General features: G+C 60.7%; 1 protein-coding gene across 3 annotated transcripts; it reads right to left on the bottom strand.

The window, feature by feature from the left end:
- Positions 1–687: 687 nt before the first annotated feature.
- Positions 688–12,586, bottom strand: SLC19A1 (solute carrier family 19 member 1). Of its 3 annotated transcripts, none has more exons than XM_055125664.1 (6): positions 12,481–12,586; positions 7,677–7,906; positions 5,593–6,334; positions 5,286–5,478; positions 4,157–4,298; positions 688–1,045 (listed from the first exon to the last, which is right to left on the bottom strand). In XM_055125664.1, exons 2-6 carry the CDS (start codon positions 7,857–7,859, stop codon positions 689–691), a joined length of 1,617 nt encoding a protein of 538 aa, XP_054981639.1. In that variant the 5' UTR covers positions 7,860–7,906; positions 12,481–12,586; the 3' UTR covers position 688. The 3 variants fall into 3 exon arrangements, with proteins under 3 accessions (XP_054981639.1, XP_054981638.1, XP_054981637.1); XM_055125663.1 differs by lacking the exon at positions 12,481–12,586 and adding an exon at positions 8,895–9,047; XM_055125662.1 differs by lacking the exon at positions 12,481–12,586 and having other exon boundaries at positions 7,677–8,263.
- Between the last annotated feature and the right edge of the window lie 7,767 nt (positions 12,587–20,353).

The raw sequence follows: 20,353 nt of genomic DNA, 5'->3' as shown, positions 1-20,353 counted from the left end.
GAGACGTGTGGGCAGACGTGCGCAGGCCTCACTCCTCTGGCACCTGGCCATACTCGGGGCAGCAGGTGCCCCCTGGCTCCTGCCCAGCTCCCGCCTCTTGGAGGTATTTGGCCAAGGGGCTTGTGGAGGCCTGATGTGTGGGGCTGAGGAGGTCTCACGGGGCATGTGGAGCCTGGTGCTGATGGGGTGGGGGTGGGGTCCCAGGCCATCCTCTGTCAGTGGTGGCCCTGTGGGAAGAGCTGGCTCGACGAGGGGCGGAGACTGTGTCCAGCCCACTGGACAGCCCTGCTGAGCTCAGGGCCTTTCCTGGGGCCCGGCTGTGGGTGCTGCTCAGCCTGTGGTGGGGGGCAGACTCTTGTCTGACCCCACTCCAGGTGGGGCAGGGCATGCTTTGCCCATGGCACTGGGGCCATGAGGGCCAAGCAAGGACGGTCATGGGTCACCGCCCTGCCATGGTCTGGGAACAGCCTCGGAGACCGCAGAGTTTAGCAGAGGTGGGCAGTACCCCAACAAAAGCACCTGGGCACCACCCAGCCTTAGGCCAGGACATGTGCAGGGGAGGTGGGGGGTCCGGGGGCTGCTGAGCCCACCAGCCCAGTCATGTGGATCCAGTCCAGGCATCCGTATGGGCAGTGGCTGTCCTCATAGGTGCTGGGCTCACAGCCGCCTGCCCTCAGTGGGGTGAGGGTCAGCGTGGCCGCCACATCACGCTCCTTGTCTGCACGTGGGAATTCGAATTGAGCCGGAGCCACGGCAGCACTCCGGTCCTCCCACACTGTGGGCCAGGCTGTGTGTCCGGTCCAGGCTCTGGACAGGAAACAGTGGTACAGCACACGTCGGGGGGCTGCTCAGGCCCTGAGGGGTGGCTGGCTCTGTTCCCGGACCCCCAGGTGCCTGTGGTGGCCTTCTCAGTTGGGCTCTGCATCTCGTGGGCCTGGGGCAGCGGCAGGTGACGTTTCTGTGTACACAGACTCAGGCCCCCCACCAGTGCCGCCAAGAGGTAGATGGCCGATAGCACCAGGAAGTAGGCAAAGTACACCTGGAACTGGAAGAGAAGGTGCGGGGGTGAGTGGGCAGAGCCTTCTCCCCGAGACAGCTGGGTGCACTGCCCACCTGCTTGAGGGCTTCTAGACGCAGAGGGCAGAGGGTTGGGCGATGGTCCTCTCTGTGGTGCTTCCTGCTGCCTGAGTCAGCTCCACCATCCTCCCCACCAACCCTGACTGCTGTCTCCACGGTCCCTGCTGTCTCGGCTGTCCTCCCTGCATGTCCTCCCTGTGCACTCGGGACACCTCAGTGACTTGGCTCCACGCAGGGACACGTCCCAGACTTTCTCTGCTGAAGCTCTAGAACCAGAGAAGCAGAGACCCGCCCTCCAAATCCAGGTGCAGTGGGGAGGCTGGAGGATGGGGTGTTAGCCACCGGGGACCAACACCCACAGAAACCAGCACAGGAGAACCACACCCGAGACCACACGCGAGAGCCACACCCAGAGACCATGTGTGAGACTCGCACTCACCCGCAGATGCCTGGCCCAGCTCAGCACTCCCACTCCCTGCAGACTGGGGGGTTTTCCAGCACCAAGACCAGGGGTCCCACAGGAAAGGGGGTGCGGGCCGACAGCCGCTGGTCTTGAACTGGGAGCCTCCAAATCACCCCCCTGAACTAGATTGTGGGCTGAGGGTGGCAGACAGGCAGGCCCAGGAAGGCCACTGTCCACATCGGCCCTGAGAACTTAGACAAGACGAGAGGGACAGGCATGGGTGTAGGTGTGGCCCCCTCAAAGCCACAGAAGGATCTAAGCTCCACAGCAAAGTGACGGGATGGATCAGCAATGACCATGGTTCTCACTGGAGACCAGGGATGCGAGGCGGCATGGGGAAGGGATACTTCCCATTTCACAGGGTCATTGGCCTAGGAGTCTGCTGAGAAACGTCCTTAGGGGCAAGGGGAAAAGGCACAGACTGGCCTACGGCCTACATGAAAATTCTGCAGACATGAGAAGACACGCAAACACGGGGCCTGCGAGCACGGGCTGGGCCCACAGGTGACCCCTGATGAAAACCCAATAGGTGAGAAGAATGAGTGAGATGAGCTCATGTCAGAGCTACAGGACTGCTGGAAGGGTCCCCAGCCCCGAGCAGACAGCATTAGGGGTCCCCAGCCCTGAGCAGACAGCATTAGGGGTCCCCTGCCCTGAGCGGACGGCATCAGGGGCCTATGCGCCCATCTCAAAACCCTAAACATAAAGCCGTGCAGAAGGAAGGAGTCTGTGTACCAGCAGGAAGGAGGCAGGCGAGACGATGAGGGTCGTACAGAAATGCTGCCTCTGCAGCACAGCGGGTGGAAAACAGCTCAGACATGCAGCCCCATCGGGGGCCCGCAGCCAGCTGCACCCTTGGAGCAGAGACGGGGTCCTCACCCCCCTGGCACTGGCCTTTTATGGAGGAATCCTGCTAAACGGGACTGATAGGGTCTGGCAGGGACGCCAGACACTTAGCAGCATGTGCATGCGTGCACGCTCCCCTTGCACACTGGCACCAGGGGCAGAAAGGTGGATGGCACCTGTACACTGAAAGTGAGGCTTACACAGAAACAGCCCCTGGCACCTCACCTGGGCCCGTGGCCACTAGAACTAAGACTAAACTTCCACAAGGGCTGTTCCGTGAGATGCTGGCGTTGAGTTCTGTACTACACGGGCGAGAGCATGGAGGTGCTTGGAGAGCGAGGGCAGGCGCAGGGCTGCAGAAAGCAGAGAACCAGGCAGGCCTCACGCGGGCGGCAGGACCCACACCACAACGAGTCAGCTCCCTGCAAGGCCTTCGCCCTTCAGAACAGAGCAAAGTCCAGTGAGACTGTTTGTGCTGCCGGGGGCTGAAGCCAGAGCTTCACGCTGACGGCAAGGTGCCCCCACTGCCTGGAGCCCCTCCAGCAAGAAGCCCTCCAGGTGTGCGGGGACAGATCCAGGGGAAGTCGAAGGCAAGAACACAAATAAAGCTGACGGTGGGGCTGGGGAGAGAGCTGGGTCCCCACCACCAGGTACAGCCCTGGCTGAACACAATTTAAATATGAAAACACTCTAGGCTGGGAAGTTGGTGCAGGAGTGGGATGCTAACATGCTGCCAGCCCAGGTCCCACCAACCTACCCACCATCTCCCCCAGGCCCTTGGTACAGGGGTGCTTGGGCCCCCACAAAGGTCCTCAGAGCCCTGCCAAAGTACAAAACAAGGAAATGAAAAAAACAAAATAAAACAAGGAAAACAACCACCTGGGACTGGAAGGAGGGTCCACCCAAATTTCTCAAGGGATCTGGGGCCTGCAGGGCGGGGACGGCCCAAGGCACAGGTGAGGTGAATCTCCCAATCTCAGCACGGAACAGTGAAAACTGACCCGAGGACAGAACAGTGGGCAAGGCACAGCCGCCTGGGCTTGATCCCCGACACCCCATAGGAGTGAGGAGTGATCCCTGAGCACCACCAGGTGTGACCCCCAAACATCAGAAAACAAGCGGAAACCTGTGAGCGCCTCATCAAAGCCAGGGTCAGAAAAGGGTGAAAATGCCGGGAAACTGCCTCGGCTAACTCCAGGGATGGTGCTGAGCTGGGCCCAAGACTCAGAGACCCGCACGCAGCAGAAAGCAGAGAACCAGGCAGGTTTCACTGCAGGAAGCCTTAAGGAATGACCCTCATGGCCTCAGGAGACAGCACAGCCCTGGGCCCCACCCATGAGCCTGGGGTAGGTGCAGGAGCCTCCGTTTGGCTCCAGATCATGCAGCATGGAGGCCATGCAGGGCGGGTGCCCACCCTGAGGTCTGGGGCCCTGGACCGCACTCCTGGAAGTGACATAGCTGCCCACAGGAAGCCTGACCACGAGCAGCCTCGTCAGCAGGATGTGGGGCTCAGGAGGCCCCGAGCACTGCACACCCCAAGGCTTGGGGTTGGTGGACAGTCCCCTGCCTGCAGGCCAGGGTGGTCCTTACACCCAGAAAGCAGCCCTGGTGCGGCCTCTGGAGGGTGGGAAGGGGGAGGGGCTCGGCGCCTGGGTGTGGCGAGTGTGAGCCTCCTGATCCTCTAACCCAGACTGACCCCAGGAGCCCCAAGGCAGGGAGCTGGGCCAGGTGGGCTTCTGCAGTCAGGGTCTGTGCTGGCTGGGCCCCCACCTGTTTCCTCACGGGGAGCCCCAAGCTGCTCTTGTCAGACACGATCAGGGTAATGATGGTCTTGAGCACGGTGGCCAGGAAGGTGTTGATCCCGAAGACCAGGGCACAGAGCTCCTTGGAGAGGGAGGATGCGATCTGGAACCTGGAGGACAGCAGGGTCAGGCTGCAGGAATAGGGCCCGGGGCCCTGCAGGCAGGGCGGGGGACAGACATGCCCCTGGCCCCGGCTCAGCCCACACACCCCAGGGTCCCTGGGACCAGCAGCCTCCACCTCGCCAGGATGGGTTGGCCACGAGCCCTGGGGACAGGATGGGCACCAGAAGGAAGGCTCTGGAACCTGGTTCTGTCATGGCTCAGAGTGATGGGTGCAGTGTGGGTGGGGAGCTGGCGATTGCACAGTGCCAACTTGAACTTGACTCCACGGGTCTGGAAGGGTACTGAGCTGGGCAGAGGAGTGGATGGGCAGGGCACTGCATAGCCTGTCTACTGTGCACAGGGCAGCACCCAGGTCAACACGATGAGTGCCTCAGACGTCCTCCTCACCGAGCTGGCCCCTTCTGCAAGCATGTGCCTCAGCCACCCTGTTCCCAAAGCCGTAGTGATCCCTGAGCACAGAGCCGGGAGTGAGCCCTGAGCACTGAGCCAGGAATCAGCCTTGAGGACAGAGCCAGGAGTGAGTACTGAGCACAGCTGGGAGTGAGTCCTGAGCCCTGCTGTGTGTGGCCTCAGACACAGGGGAAAAAAATTACTAAAAATAAACCCAGAAACAGAACAAGACATAGGACACCTGTGTCAGGCCAAGGCCGTAGAGGCCCAGGGCTGAGGCCCAGTGACCCTCACACTGAAGGAGGCTGAGTCACCAAGCAGGAGGGCGGTGTCTGTCCGTCTGTCCCGCCAGACGCCAAAGGTTGCCCGGGCTGGCAGAGCACCACACCTGGCCTTGCGACGGGCACCTGTATCTCTGCTCAGTCAGGGCCAGGAGGGCGCCTGGCTACAGGCAGGACCGCAGCAACGTGGGTACCTGGGAGGAGCTTGGCTGAGCTCAGGGCTCCCGCTGCGGCCAGGACTACAGGTGTGAAAGGGGCCGTGCCCCCAAAGGACGTTCTAGATGGGGACACTCGAGGACTCACGTGGCGATGGGCACAAGGAACTGGTAGGCGCCGCGGAAGAGGACAAAGGCCGTGTAGCAAGGCCAGATGCTGGCCGAGTTGTACATGAGGAAGACCAGCCCGGCCTGTGCAGCCGTCACACACGCGATGACCAGCTTCCCCCACAGTGCCCAGCGCAGCTTCAGGAAGCCCGCGGCAAAGGACGTGATGGCACCTGTGGGGGCAGGACAGGCTGGGGCTGTGGGAGGTGGGGAGGGCAGTGGGGAGGGGAGCAGGACAGGAGAGGGGTACGGCTGGGCTGTGCGAGGAGGGGGGACGGGCGGCTCACCCAGCAGGGTAGAGGCTGCGTCGGCTCCGCCGTTGTAGTTGACGTTGGCATCCACCTCACTCCAGAGGATGTGCACGTAGTAGACCACCAGGTAGTAGCCGGCTGAGCTGAACACCCACCAGAAGGACCAGAGTTGCAGCTGCGGCCGCCGTGCGCTGACCGCCAGCTCCTGCAGCATGCACACCAGCGTCCAGTCCCGCCAGGCCGCCCGCCGCCCTCCCGGCTGTCCCTGTCCCGGCTTCATGTGGCACAGCTCGGCCGGTGTGGCCCCCTCGGCCGGGGCCGCCCTGCGGTGGAAGAAGAGGCTGCGCTTGGGCCGCCTGAGGAAGACCGAGAGGCCCAGGCTGAAGACGAGGAGGCCCAGTGAGAGCTGGTTGAGCGTGGAGAGGGACAACTTGGCGGCCGTGACCAGCAGCTGGCCCAGCACGGAGCTGGTGAACACGCCCAGCAGCACGGCGGCCCGCGAGTAGCCGGCCATGCGCTGGTAGCGGGCGGGCGGCACCAGTGAGAAGATGTAGGAGGAGTAGGCGATGCGCGCGGCCATGGTGAGGGCGTAGAAGAACTCCATGAGCTGCATGTGCAGCACCGAGCGGCCAAACAGCAGCAGCAGCCACACGCACACGAAGCTCAGCGCCTGCAGCACCAGCACCGGCGTGTAGCGAACCAGGTCCGTCACCAGGAACACGGGCACCAGCACTGCCAGGTACGAGTAGGACAGCACCGGCGTGATCTCATTGGTGACCTGCGGGGGGTGCCATGAGCTCAGGGGACCCACCCACATCGTGCCCAGCCCACAGGAGGACACAGCCCGTGAGGCCGCCCCTGGCCAGTTTCACAGACGAGCCCCGGTCCTGTCCGTTTCTGGGTGGCGCTGCCAGGCCCATGGGGACGTGGAGAGGCTGTGCGGACCTGGACACAGCAGCCCTGACCTGCCCCCCCAGACCCTCCACTGAACCCCAGGTCTCTGGACCCGAGCGTAAGCACTGAGGCCCGGGATACATGGGACATTCCAGAGTAGGTCATGGGCCTGGTGGGGAAGCTGAATGACCTGCATTTGGTCACCAAGAGCCATGGGGGTCCGGATCCTGTTTATGGAAAATTCCGGAAACATCAAAGCAGTTTTCAGGCTACTTGGCAAACAGCCCTGCATGCAGCGGGTGGGGAGCCTGTCAGGGCCCCAGGTCAGCCAGCCCCTCCATCTCCAGGCCTGGCTGGCTCCCCTGCCCCTCCCAGCCTGGACAGTCCCTCTGCCCACCCCCACCCCCACCCCCACCACAGGCCTGGCTGGCCCCTGCATTCCTGCTGCCCCTCCACCCCGCTCCAGTCCCAGGCCTGGCTGGTGCCACACTTGGAAGGTGCTAGGCGCTGGCACCCAAGTCCCCAGACGGCAGCAGGGAGGAGATGCGCCGGCCACGTGCCATGCTATCAGGTGGGCAGGCGCCCAGGGGCTGCGCAGGTGTTGGGGAGCCAGCCAGCAGGAGCAGCCCCACGGGATGCCCAGTGGGGCGGGTCTCCCAGACATGCAGCCAGGACTGACCAGGAGCACAGGCCTGTGTGTGGGAAGCTGCTGGCTGGATGCAGGGAAGGGGCCCAGGTCCCTGGAGCCAGGAGCCAGCCTCAAGGTACCGCCCCGCAACAGCAGCTTGGCCTGGCCCCCACACATGCATGCGTGCACACATGCACATGTAGGCACACAGACAGATGCACAGGCTCTGAGACGTGCACCCTGCACCATACACACTCAACATGCAGGCACACCCACCCGGGCATTGCACAACAGTGTGCATAGCAAGAACGTCACACATTCTGCACATGTGTAACACATGCACACACGTGTGCACACGCACACACATGCACTGCACACCTGTATGCACACGCATAGCAAGAGCATCACACGTCCTGCATGTGCACACACAGCATGCATGCGGAACACACACACAGCCTCGGGCTTGGGCCTTGCTTGCAGGTGCCTCCCAGAGGTTCAACCCAGGACACTGCCGTGGGAGTCCAGCCCGGGGTCAATAGAGCCTCGTTCCAACTCCCTGGAGGTGTAGATCCCGGCCCGTGTCCCCCGCGCCACCTGCCTGCGTCTTGGTGAAGTTCTTGTCTAGGCCCAGCAGGTAGGGTGTGATGAAGCTCTCTCCGGGCCGCAGCTGTGCCATGAAGCCGTACAGGCACAGGTAGCCCACCAGGCAGCGCCACGCCCGCTGGCCCCCGGCTGGCCCGGGCTCTGCGGGCACCTGCTTCTGTTCCTCCGACGCCGACATGCTGGCTGGGCCGCCGGGGGGCAGGGAGGATGGGTGGGGCTCAGCACCTGGAAGGAAGAGCCACATCAGAGGTGCCCACGTCAGCAGCGCCTGGAGAACGTGACCCTGTGGGCCATGGGGGTCCCTGCGGGGAGCACACAGACGTGTGAGTCCTCACAGCGTCCACACAGCTCCAGTGCGGGAGAAAGCTGCTGACGTGGCCCCCACCCCACCCCCAGTGGCCCAAAGCAGTCTGGGAGCAGCCTGGGAGAGGAGGGAGGGGCCGTGAGCTGGGCCCCCGACGGTGGTGGCACCCCAGCCCAGCCCAGCAGGTAGGGCCCACCAAGCATCACAGCTGGCCAGGTTCCCCCAATCTCAGCGCCGAGCATGGTTTACAGGGGTCCAAGGTTCCCGCCCCCAGCGGCCTCGGTGCTGGATGGTTTATAGGGCTCGGGTTTCCGGCCCCCCCCCCCGCCCCGGTCTGTGCACCGGACATGGCTCCTAGGGACCCAGGCTTCCGGCCTAGATGCTGTTGCTGAGCTCTGACGCCAGGAGGACACAGCACGGGGAGGCCTGGGGTCCGGGAGGGGCCCGGGACAGATGCTGGAGAGCTCCAAAGTGAAGGCTCTGGGTCCTGGGATGCATCCAGCAGCTCCTGGGGTCAGGACGGGAACCAGCAGCTGGATGGGGCGTCCCCCAAGAGCACCCAGGTCTGTGAGGGTGCCCCCAGAGGAAGCCCTTCAGCATCAGTGTGTGGGCCAGGCTGGGCTTGGCACTTTGTACAGGGAGAAGAGAGGCCGAGCAGCTGCAGAGCCGTGTACTTCCACTCAGCTACCCCTGTCCCCACGAACCCAGCGCAGAGCACTAAGAGGGTGCCTGGTCCCCACCCCTTGGGGGCTCTGGAGGACCCCATCTCTCAGGGCTCAGGGGGACCCCATCTCTGAGGGCTGAGAGGGGACCCCATCTCTCAGGGCTGGGGGGATCCCGCCCCCAGGTTCAGGAGGAAGACCCCCTTCCCCTCCCGCCACATCTCTCGGGGTCCGCCTTTGTACTTGCCGTCTGAGTGGGTCATCCTGGGCGTGTGTGCTCTGGCTGGTGCTCAGCTCCTGTGTCCAGCTCTGGGCTCTCAGGGCCGCAGCCTGGACTCACAACCTCTGACCGGGGGCAGGGCTTTTTAGCCATGGGCTGGCTGGGGCAGGACAAGGGCGGGACTCTGTCCCAGGGCCAGCCCACTGGGCCTCTGCATGGGGAGGGGCAGGGCCTGTCCCCACCAGAGGGCCCAGCTGGTCCCCACATCACCACCACTGCACAGTGAGGGACGGCCTCAAATAGGAGGAGGCCTGGGCCAGGGACTGGCAGATGGCCAGGAGCCGACTGTGAGCTCAGATGAGGGGGTGCAGGCTGCTGTGACAATGTCCTTAGTCCCAGCAGCTGGGAACCCCATCCCTGGAGGTAGTTATGGGGCTTCAGCAGGGCCTCTCAGGCCTGAAGAGTCCACACTAGGGGTCACTGGGACACACTGTGCACCCGCCCTACCCTGCTCAGAGACATGGGAGGAACCAGGAAGACCCCTGACGTGTATCTGGACAGTCATTCCCTTAGGCAGCTGGAGGAGGAGTCCCCATTGGGCCTTCGGGACATGGTGTATGAACCTGGGACTGTGAGAGAATCTGGGACAGTGTGTGTGCGTGTGCGCGTGTGTGCGCGTGTGTGTGTGTGAGAACCCAGGACAGTTATTTGAGAATCCGGGACAGTGTATATGACAACCCGGGACAGTGTGTGTGTGAGAACCCGGGACAGTGTGTGTGAGAGAACCCCGGACAGTGTGTGTGAGAACCCGGGACAGTGTGTGAGAGAACCCGGGACAGTGTGTGTGTGTGAGAACCTGGGACAGTATGTGAGAGAACCCGGGACAGTGTGTGTGTGAGAACCAGGGACTGTGTGTGTGTGAGAACCTGAGACAGTGTGTGTGTGTGTGTGTGTGTGTGTGTGTGTGTGTGTGTGAGAACCCGGGACAGTGTGTGTGAGAACCCGGGACAGTGTGTGTGAGAACCTGGGACAGTGTGTATGGGAATTTGGGACAGTGTGTGTGTGAGAATGTGGGAGTGTGTGAGAATCTGGGACAGTGTATGAGAACCCAGAACAGTCTGTGTGAGAATCCAGAACTCTGTGTGTGTTTGTGTGTGTGTGTGTGTGAACCCGGGACATTGTGTGAGAACCTCGGACAATGTGTGTGTGAGAACCCAGGACAATGTGTGAAAAACTGGGACATTGTGTGAGAACCCAGGACAGTGTGTGAGAATCCGGGACAGTATGTGAGAACTCGGGACAATGTGTGAGAACCCCGGACAGTATGTGAGAGAACCCGGGATAGTGTGTGTGAGAACCCAGGACAGTGTGTATGAGAACCCGGGACAGTGTGAGAACCAGACAGTGTGTAAGGGTGTGGGGGACGGGGACCCTGGGAAAAGGAGAACTTAGCCATTTCCCCAGACAGGGAGTGCCCACCAAGATATTGTATTATGTAATAGACATCCTGTACCAAGGGCGAGACCCACAAAGATGACAGGCATATCATGTTCCAGTCTGCTGATCCCCCTTACGCAAATGCCCCGCGAATGCCCCGTGTGATCCACCCTGGCCCCCTCGCAAAAGCCTTGCCCCTCAGCCTATATATTCTGTATACCTTCCTTCAACAAACGAGACCTTGACAACAGTTCCTTGCTTGGTCTCCCTCTTCTTTCTCGCCCTTGCTATTTCAGGTAGCGCCTCTTCAGACCCTGGAATAACTTGGTCCCGCGGGACGGGACATAAGAGAACCTGGGAGAGTGTGAGAACCCAGAACAGTGTGTGTGAGAACCCGGAACAGTGTGTGTGTGTGAACCTGAGATAAAGTGTGAGAACCCAGGACTCTGTGTGTGTGTGTGTGTGTGTGTGTGTACCTGGGACAGTGTGTGTGAGAACACGGGACAGTGAAAACCTGGGAGACTGCGTGAGAACCCAGGACTGTGTGTGTGTGTGTGTATGTGTGAGAGAGAGAGAGAAAGAGAGAGAGAGAGAAAGAGAGAGAGAGAGAGAGAACCTGGGAGTGTGAGAACCCAGGACAGTGTGTGAGAGCTCAGACAGCATGTGTGAGACCAGAGACCCCTATGGCAGAAGGAACTGAGGCTGTGCCACATACATGTGCCCCTCCCAGGCACTCATGTCACCTGGTGTGGCCCCACACTCCCAGGGTCACGCGCAGGGGAGCTGGTTGTCCTCACAGCCCCGGCCCCATGCAGGCACAGGGCCAGATGTGCGCTTCATGAAATCCAGTTTAATCACGGAAACTATGAGGAAAATCTGGACGCTCCTGCCAGGCTCTTTCTCATGTGGTGCCAGGCCGCAAGGCTGGAGCGATGGCCCTAACGGGCTCCTCTGCCCTGTGGAGCATTCTGGCTGTCACTGCACTCGAGAGTGAGCAGGACCCTGCATGGTCAGGCAGCCGGGGCCACCCGTCCTCCCTGACCTCAGCTACCGTATGGGGCAGCAGCGGGACGCCAACTCCTCCCAGCCCACACTCGAGACTTAGGGGGGCGGGGTCAGAGTCCAGCACCCGCTGTGGCCCTGTGCCCAGACCGGGCCCAGTCACTGAGCTTTTGAGGGGGCACAGAGGGCATCCGTGCTCTCTCAGGGCGGAGCTCACAGAAATGTGTCTCCAATGTGCCATTGACACAACCAACAGGCCATGGATCAGCACCAACATGCCACCAACACGTCATGAGTCTCACTGCTCAGGAGGCCTCAGGGGCCTGTCCCCGGCTCGGTGCAGACCCCCATGGATTACAGGGCTGGGCGCAGGACTGGGGGGATGTGCCAGTTGTGGCTTTAGGCAGAGCCCTGTGATCTGTCTTGCCACTGGGAGATGCTACCTGGACTGCACGTGTGGGCCGTGGACAGAGGCGGTCCTGGGATCTCTGGACAGTGCAATGTCGGCACAGGAGCCTCCAGCCTCCCGGGGAACAGGGGACTGACTCCTGGTCACTTCTCCACGGGGCCCCAGTGCCCATCCCCCGCACAGTTCCCACCTGCGCTGCAGGCAACCTGGAACCCACTCCAGATCCACGTGCGGGGTGCCCACACACTCAGCCTAGACTGCACCACAAGGCCAGGCAGGCCGGAGGCAGGAACAGGCCGGTGAGACTCCAGGTCCAGCAGGGAACAGGGGCAAAGGCCCCGCTGTGGGAGGGACGCGCGCCGGAGCCCGCACTGAGCCCGCAGGCCCGGACCGCAGCCAGAGCAGCACGTGGGCTTGGCGCTTGTCCAGGCACCACCCGGGCGGGGTTGGGCCCGTGTGCAGGTCTCGTGGGTCTCCGAGGCCCGGGTGCGAACCCGCGGGGCAGGGAAGAGAGAAGCGGCGTCTGGGTCGGCGCGCGGGCGCCAAGCTTCGGAGCCGGCCTCCCGCACCGCAGGCACAGCCGGGGTCGCTGCCCGCACTGCCCGGACGCATGCACGCCCCGAGCATGCACGCCCAGGACCCCCGTGCACCGCAGCCTCGTGCACACGGCCCGCACCCGGCCCCCACGCAAGTGCCCCCAGCACCCTGGCACGCCTCAAGACCCCGCACTCCGGCCCACGACCCCGCCGGCACCCGGCCCGGTACCTGCGCGGGGCAGTCGCAGAGGCTCCTAGATCCCGGGTCGGGTCCGGCCGGACCCCACGGCACGGCGCGGACTACAACTCCCACGATGCACCGCAGCCGCGGGCGCTGCCGGGAGGGCGGGGCCTGAGACGGGCGCGCTCCTTCGGCGGAGCTGGCCTCTGGTTCCCGGCCCGAGCCCCTGCCCGGGACCCCCGCCCCGTCCCCCTCCTGCCGCAGCCTCCTGACCCGTCCCCCGCCTGCCCCAGCCCCCTGCGCGGCCCGCAGGAGGCAGAGCGGGAGCGCAGGCCGCGGGCTCCCTGGAGAGGGTCCGGGGCTGTGCTGCACAGGCTGGTGACTGGCAGGAAGCCCCCCGACCGGCCCCATGCCCCCACGCCGTCCCGGCGCTGGGCAGAGGCCCTCCAGGTGGCTGTGGTGAGGCAGTGACCCTCAGGCCCGCAGCGCCTGCGGGGGCCTGCCTGGTGGACCCGCATGGTGTCCGCGCACAGTGGCCAGCAGAGGGGCCGCGAGCGGGGGCGGGGCGCGGGCAGGGTTGCAGGGCGTGTGTGTCTCAGGCGTGGAGACCTGGCCCTGGGCCCTGTGGTCAGGCAGCAGCCCTGGTGAATGGCCCCGGGCTGCTTTCTGAGGTCCCAGGGCGGGTCAGACCCTGTCAGGCCTGGCCAGGGGCCTGGTTCATGTGGGAGCTGCCCAGTGCTGCTGGCCTGCCCGGCTCCTCACAGAGGTGACTCACCCCGCGGGGGCCCCCACCAGGGCTGCCCCTTTGGCCCCGGGGCCCGGGGAGCGGGGAGGTGGGGCAGGGTGGAGGCCCTGTGCAGGCTCCCAGGGCGTGTTTGGGTCTGGCTGAGACTGGCGAGGAGGCTGGCCTGGCCGTGAGGGTCTGTGGTGGGACCTGAGGGGGCAGAAGCCACAGCTGAGGGCCACAGACAGGGCTGGGGTGCAGGGGTGCCAGGGTGCTCCGTCCTCGGGTCCACACCGGGCCAGGCTGTGGCACAGAGAAAGATGATTTTCTTCGAGGGAAGAGCTGAGGGCCTGGGGTGAGGGAGCGGTCGATGATTGTGTCCCCTCCGGAAAGGACGGGCAGGGGCCGAGTTTGCAGAGGGTCTCCCCTCAACTCTGCACCCCTCGGGGTGTGGAGTCTGCTGAGGGGAAGGCAGTTTTCCAGACCGTTCCCAGCCCCACGGTGCAGGCTTTCTCCGAGGCAGGTCATGCTTTACAGGGACTCAAGCCCTCCCAGGGTGAAAGGTTTCTGACTCACTCGGGCAGCGCTGGACTTTGCCTGAGCCGTGGTCATCGAGGCTGTGGAGGCTGGGAGAGGGTCCCCTCAGGCACACGCACCTGCCTGCCTCCTCTGCAGCCAAAGGTCGCTTTGCTCTGTCTGTCCCATGCCCAGAGGGAAGGTTCTGGAGATCCAGAGACGCGTGTTCCCTCGGTCCCAGGCACCTGCAGTGTGGACACACAGGCCAGACGTCCCGCGGCCCTGCAGGAGGCCCAGTTGGCAGCGGGCCACGGGGGCTGAGTGCCCACGGCATTTCCCGTAGGGTGTGGTGTAGGCAGAAGGTGAAAGTTGCCAGGCAAGGGCCAGGGGGAAGGGAAGGGCGGTGAGCTCTGGCTCTGAAGGGGTGACCACAGATGGACGCTTCTAGAGAGACAAGCAGCACCTGCCAGCCTTTCCCCCAGCCCTAGCCCCCTGCCCTGTGTCCCCTCCCAGCAGGATACAAGGCCCTCATCTGGGGCCCCTCATGGAGAGGGTTGGGCCCCACTGCCCCTCCCGCTCCCGTCAAGCCTGCGAGCCCACGTAGGGGGCCCAGCCAAGCTGGCTCCTTGCTCCCCACCACGGCTCTGTCTGTCTTCCCCTGGCCACCTGCCTGGTGGAGCCCTCACACGCCGTGAGGGGGCTTGTAGAGAGACCGATGCTTCCTTGCTCAGGAGCCAGGATGCACTGCAGACCTGCCGCTAGGGGGCGGTGTCGCTCTGCCCGGCGACACCTCGTCACCCCCAGGACAGGGGAACAGGCCAGCGGCCAGCCCTAGGGAGTGAGGCGGGAGCACGACTGCCCGCTTCAGTTCTGCCCAGGGCATCCCCGGGGACCCCACATGTGCAGAGACCTGCCCAGCAGCCTGGTTGGGGTCACCCCAGCCTCCATGTCGGGGGACAGGCCAGGCAGCCCCGTCCTTCCCCAGGGGCGATGGGATTCCACCCACCAGGCATGGTGCTCCCTGCACTGGTGCTGCCCTCTCCGTCCCACCCCTGCTCACCCAGGGATGGGCTGCTGAGGCTGGCCTGTCCCACGCCACCCGCCCACCAGGCTGGGCATGTTGGGCTCTACTTAAGGGTATGTGTCCTTGTGTCCAGGGCTGAGTTCCTGGTGGCATTTTTCCGGGCAGCTGCCCCCAGCCTGTGCCCTCCGTGGGCCTGAAGGCTGCTGTCCTCATTCCCACTGCAGTGAGGCCCGCGTGCAGACCCCAACCCTGAGCCGCCTTTCAGGGCCCAACTTGGGCAGGAACCCATCTCTGCCCCACTTCAGTACCTTCCCTCATCCTTCTGTCTGTCACCTTAAGCATGCCCTCCCCTCTCACGGGGTGTGCAGGGTGCCTGGCGAGGACACAGCTGCCTGCCTAGCACAGAGTGGGCAGCACCTGGAGGCCTCTGCGGGCTGCCGCCGTGTGATGTGGGCAGTGGGCGCGGGAGCGATGCAGAGGGGGTCCTGGGGCTGCTTCTGGCCTGTGGGTCGGCGCCGCTGTGGGTGGAGCGCCCAGGCCTTAGTGGCCCTGCTGGTGTGCCTGTGCCAGGATGGCTTGGGACACGTGGAGGGCTGGCAGCTTTCTGTGAAAACCCTGTTTTTTAACTAATTAAAAATTTCGAATTAGTTAAAACTAATTAAAACTGATTAAACTTATGCTAATTAAAGCTAATTGAATTCTTTCCCAAACACCAGCCTGCTAAACCACACCCTGTGCCGTCTGCTCATGGGGGGATAAGCTAGCTGGAGGCGCCCTTATAGGGGCTGGTGTGTTAGGGGGGCTGAGTGTTGGGGGCAGGTGTTAGGGGGCAGCATGCGGGGGGCCACTGTGTTGGGGTACAGCTGTGTTGGGGGCTCCTGGGCTGGGCCGGCTGTGTGGAGGAGCTGCCTTATTGGGGGCAACAGTGTATTTGGGCTGTCATAGTGGGGGCTCTTGTGTCCGGGTCCCCCATGTCAGGGTAGGCTGTGGTGGGGCCTCCAGCCCCTCCTAGAGGCCTGGCAAGCTCTGAGACCCTGAGCTGAGCTCCTGTCACTGCTAGTACCTCACCTGTGCCATGGGTCCAGGTGGGCCTGGAAGGGATAGCAGGACCCCCCAACTGCTGTTGGCAGTTTAGGAAACAAATGACGGAGTGGCCCAACTGTGAGGGCTGCTTTCCCCTCCAGAAGGATCCAGAAGGTTCTGTGCCTAGATATCTGCCAGCCCCAACCTGGCCCCGCTCAGCCATGGTTAGGGTCCCAGGTGGCTGCCCTGTCCCACTGCCTTGCAGAACTCGGCTCCTCTTGAGTGCCAGTGACTTGTGGATACTTTGAAAACTCAGGATGACACAGGCCATGCAGCCAGATGCCTGCTGGGGACGAGCAGACGTGAGCTGGTGCCTTTCTGCCTCCCAGAGAGTGAGCCCAAGGTGCTCCATGAGGGAGACCTTGGTGGTCTCTACAGGGGTGATGGAAGGAAGGGGAGGGGACTCTGGGTCCTGACCAGATCTGAGGGTCCTGCTCAGCCCCTGCTGCTGCCTTTGGGCCATGGGCATGGAGGGGAGACACAGACGGGCCCTCGGTCCATAACCCACAGCACGGTCACTCTCCTCGCATCATGCAGAACAGGCACTTGGCCACCAAGACCCTGGAAGAATTGTTGGGATCACGTGTGGCCGAAACCAACAGCCATGACACATGCAAGGGTACCAGTGTGTATAGAAACTCAGGCACGTCAGATACAGACACGGAGATACAGCCACAAGTGTTAAGATATAGACTTTCATGTATGTGTAAGATGCAGCTACTCATATGTATTTAAGATAGACACATGTACATAAGACAGCCACTCATGCACATAAGATACAGACATGTACGTAAGATAGACCGTTTATAAGATATACTCGTATACATGTAAGGTACAAACTCACACATGGTAGATAGACATTTGGGTGTGAGGATACAGTGTAAGATACAGACATGTGTAACAGACACACGTGTGTAATATATAGACAAGTGTGTAATTTAAAGAAACACAAGTAAACTACAGAGACATGTGTAAAATACAGAAATATACATGAGTATAAGATGCACTCACGCTTTTGTAATATACAAACACCCAAATCCGTGTGGATACAGATGTGTGTCATATACAGATACCCAGGTGTATAGTACCCAACACCCAAGCACAAATGTAGAGAGAGCCCTCAGAACCTCTCAACACCGGGGGTCAGAGCAAGCAGGGGGTGGACTAGGAGGTGCAGGCTGCTACTTCAGACATGTGAGGAACCTGAGGCAGAGCTGCTGGCCTTCGGCCCACACAAACCGACATACCTTCCTGACTTGCACTGAGATGCTGAGCAGTGGACACAAATGATGGTGGCGCCACAGTCCTATGGCCCTTGGGAAGGTGAAGTCTTGGGGTGGGGGGGGAGCAGCAAGTTCCGGAAGCAGAGACACAAACACCCAGGTGAGCTTGAAGCCTCTCTGAAAGTGACTGGCTGCTTAAAACAAAAGCAGAGCAGCTCTCCTCGGGCGGGGATGAGGCTTGAGTGGAGTGTGTGCCTCGTGCATGTGGGTCCCTGGGCTTTACCTGGGACACTGCACACCTCCCAAAACCCACAACTGATGATGTGGAGTTTATCACAGAGATGGTGGCCATGTGTGCGAGAACGGCACTGGAGCCAATAATAGGGTTAATCTTGTTACAAAACACCCCTTGCCCTGTCCTGAGTGTGCAGATGAAAGAAGAAAACAAGAAATATAACAAAGGTAAAGAGAATTTTAAATTTCACTCTAAAAGAAGGGAACTATTAACATGGAATATATTCAAGACAAATAGCAAGAGGAGAGATTTAAACCCAATCGGATTATAATCACACTGATGTTCTAATGGCCTAAACAATTAGAGCAGAAATTGTAAGATTGGATAAGAAAGCAAGACCCAAATATGCTGCCAACAGGAAAGACTCTTTAAATATAAAGATGCAATTAGGCTGGGAGTAAAAGCATGGAAAATGACAGCACTATTCATAGGGCAGGTGCCGGCCGACCCTAGCACGTGGCCATCCAAGTAGGAACATTGTAAGAGACAAAAGGGATTATTTCCTCCTAGTCAAGGGACCGAGTCAAAAGAACTGGAAACCCTGAATGCAGTCACTATTAAAGCTTCAGAAGTCATGCCGCCAAACCTCTGGGAGACGGTGCCAGCCACGTGCATGGCGGGAGGGGTTCACGTGCAACCGGCAGTTGGCAGGACAACCTGACAGAACTCAGGAAGTGCATAAAAAACTTGAATAAGAATCAACCAAATTATTATTTCAGAATATGCAGCCATATTCTACAGTAAACAGTCTTTTATCCACCAAAATAAACCATATTCTGGGCTGCAGAGCAAAGGGTCCTGCTTACTCAATGTGGGTTCTCCAGCTGCAGTGGAAACTAATTAGAAATCGAGATTCTGAGAACTCTTCCAATATTCAGATACTGGAAACAGAGCCAATGAGGCTTCTGTCAGCGGGAAAAACTGCAGGGAGAGTAGAAACAGTTCTGAATGAGAGGAAGATGAAAACACATGGAAACACGAGGGCCACGTTCTCATCTAGTGGAACATTGTTACGGGCTGCTGACCTTCGAAGACATGCACAGAGGAAAATACTGGTGGGTGTCTGGGGAATGCAGAGATCAGGAGTGGGTCAGCCGGTGACCAGGCTGAGGGCCCTGGAGAGGGAACTTGGCAGGGGTAGGAGGAAGTCTGGCCTGAATGTCTTGCAATCTTGAGGTTTTTTTTTTACAAGTTTGAGCATTTTAAAGTAGCCCTTTTGGGGCTGGAGAAATAGTACAACATGGAGGACCCAGGATCCTGCTGTTAGGATGGGGGTGGTCCCAGGATCCTGCCTTTAGAATGGGGGTGGTCCCAGGATCCTGCTGTTAGGATGGGGGTGGTCTCAGGATCCCGCTGTTTGGGTAGAGGTATCCCTGGATCCTGCATTTGTGGAGTATAAAATAGTATCACATGAGGCTGACACCCAAGGACAGTAGATACAAGGGCCAGGAGGATTGCCCCATGTTGGAAGACTGCTTCATGAGCGGAGGGGAGAAGGCAGATGGAATAGAGAAGGGATCACTAAGAAAATGATGGCTGGAGGAACCAGTTGGGATGGGAGATGTGTGCCGAAAGTAGATAATGGACCAAACATGATGACCTCTCAGTGTCTGTGTTGCAAGCCATAATGCCCAGAAGTAGAGAGAGAGTATGGGGAATATTGTCTGCCATAGAGGCAGGGGGAGGGTGGGAAAGGGGTGTAATACCCGGGATATTGGTGGTGGGGAATGTGCACTGGTGGAGGGATGGGTGTTTGATCATTGTGAGATTGTAACCCAAACATGAAAGCTTGTAACTATCTCACGGTGATTCAAAAAAATTTTAAAAATTAAAAAAACAACAAAAACCAAAACCAAACACAGAGGGGATCCCTGGATCCTGCTTTAGGACACAGGGAGATCCTGGATCACATGCCAGACCACGGAGGAACCCTGGAACTTGCCCTTAGAGCATAGGGGATCTCTGGATCCTGCTGCTAGGACACTGCGCAGGGGAATCCCTGGGTCCTGTGTTAGAACATGAGCAGAGCCTTGCCTGCCGGCGTTTACACTCTGCCAGCCGCCCTACAGCCAGTGCCAGTCTTCTCCTAAGCAGCTCCAATCCCCCCTGAAGCCAGCAACAGCCTGTTGACCAGCTGCACCCTGTAGTGACCCTCTAAGCAGACACTCCCTGCACCGACGTCCCTGTCCCAGGGAAGGACACGTTTCCTGGCTCCTGGTGGACTTGATCTTTGGAGGCACGTGTATGTGTATGTGTGTGTGGGTGTGCAGGCACATGTGCTTCTGTGCAGCGACAGGTAGCCTCATAGCTCTGCTCTCGAGGAAGCCCCTGCAGCCTCGCCCCCTCAGCATAAAGATCAGATCTGGTGACATGTCGTGGAGCTGCCCCAAGGCGACAGGCTAAAGCAGGCTCGGCTGCTCAACCTATGGGCAGAGACCGGCAGACCACAAGGCTCCATGAGCTGTGTTGGGGCACAGCTGGGGAGCATTAATTCAGGCTGACCCTCTAAGGGATCTCCTGGCCTCAGTGATGTCATCACTCCTGGGACTCGGGCACCTCTGCTTCAGGCTGGCTTATTCTGAGTGCCTGCTGGCTCCTGGGCATTGTGGAACCCCTAGGGTGTCAGGCGTGAGCCCGGAGGACCCTCTGTGTGTGTGGGGTGTGTCCTGTTCAGCATATGTTCAAGTCAGAAAACACCAGAATCCACCAGCCCCTGCCTGGTGCATGGCCCTGCAGGGAGCACCTGAGGGACTGGGGGGGAGGGTGGCAGTGGCACCAACAGTGGCTCGCTGGAGATGTGAGAGAGAGAACCGGTCTGGGATTCACTTCTCTCTGCAGCCCTGAGGGTGGATCACCTGGCAGTTGGTGACTATGTCCTTGCTCTGTAACAACTGCAGGCACCCACCTCACCACAGTCTCTGGTGCAGCAGTACTACCAGTATGAAAGCAGAGTACCATTCAGCAGAAAAGCAGAGTACCACTGCTGCAGTACTGCCCAGTGTGACAGCAGAGTACCAGCTAGCAGGAAAGCAGAGTACCATGCCGCAGAACTGTCC

Source organism: Sorex araneus, chromosome 2, assembly GCF_027595985.1.
Source record: "Sorex araneus isolate mSorAra2 chromosome 2, mSorAra2.pri, whole genome shotgun sequence".
NCBI classification, from domain to species: Eukaryota; Metazoa; Chordata; class Mammalia; order Eulipotyphla; family Soricidae; genus Sorex; species Sorex araneus.
The sequence above is the reverse complement of the archived record's forward strand: the minus strand, read 5'-3'. Positions and strand labels throughout refer to the sequence as shown.

Excerpts from the sequence above, each read along its gene's own strand:
- SLC19A1 (XM_055125662.1), bottom strand. The coding sequence starts at position 7,925 with ATGTGGCTCTTCCTTCCAGGTGCTGAGCCCCACCCATCCTCCCTGCCC. Across the intron at positions 6,335-7,676 it reads AGAACTTCACCAAGACGCAG|GTCACCAATGAGATCACGCC; the intron begins GCAGGTGGCGCG and ends CACCCCCCGCAG. Across the intron at positions 5,479-5,592 it reads CGCAGCCTCTACCCTGCTGG|GTGCCATCACGTCCTTTGCC; the intron begins GTGAGCCGCCCG and ends CTGCCCCCACAG.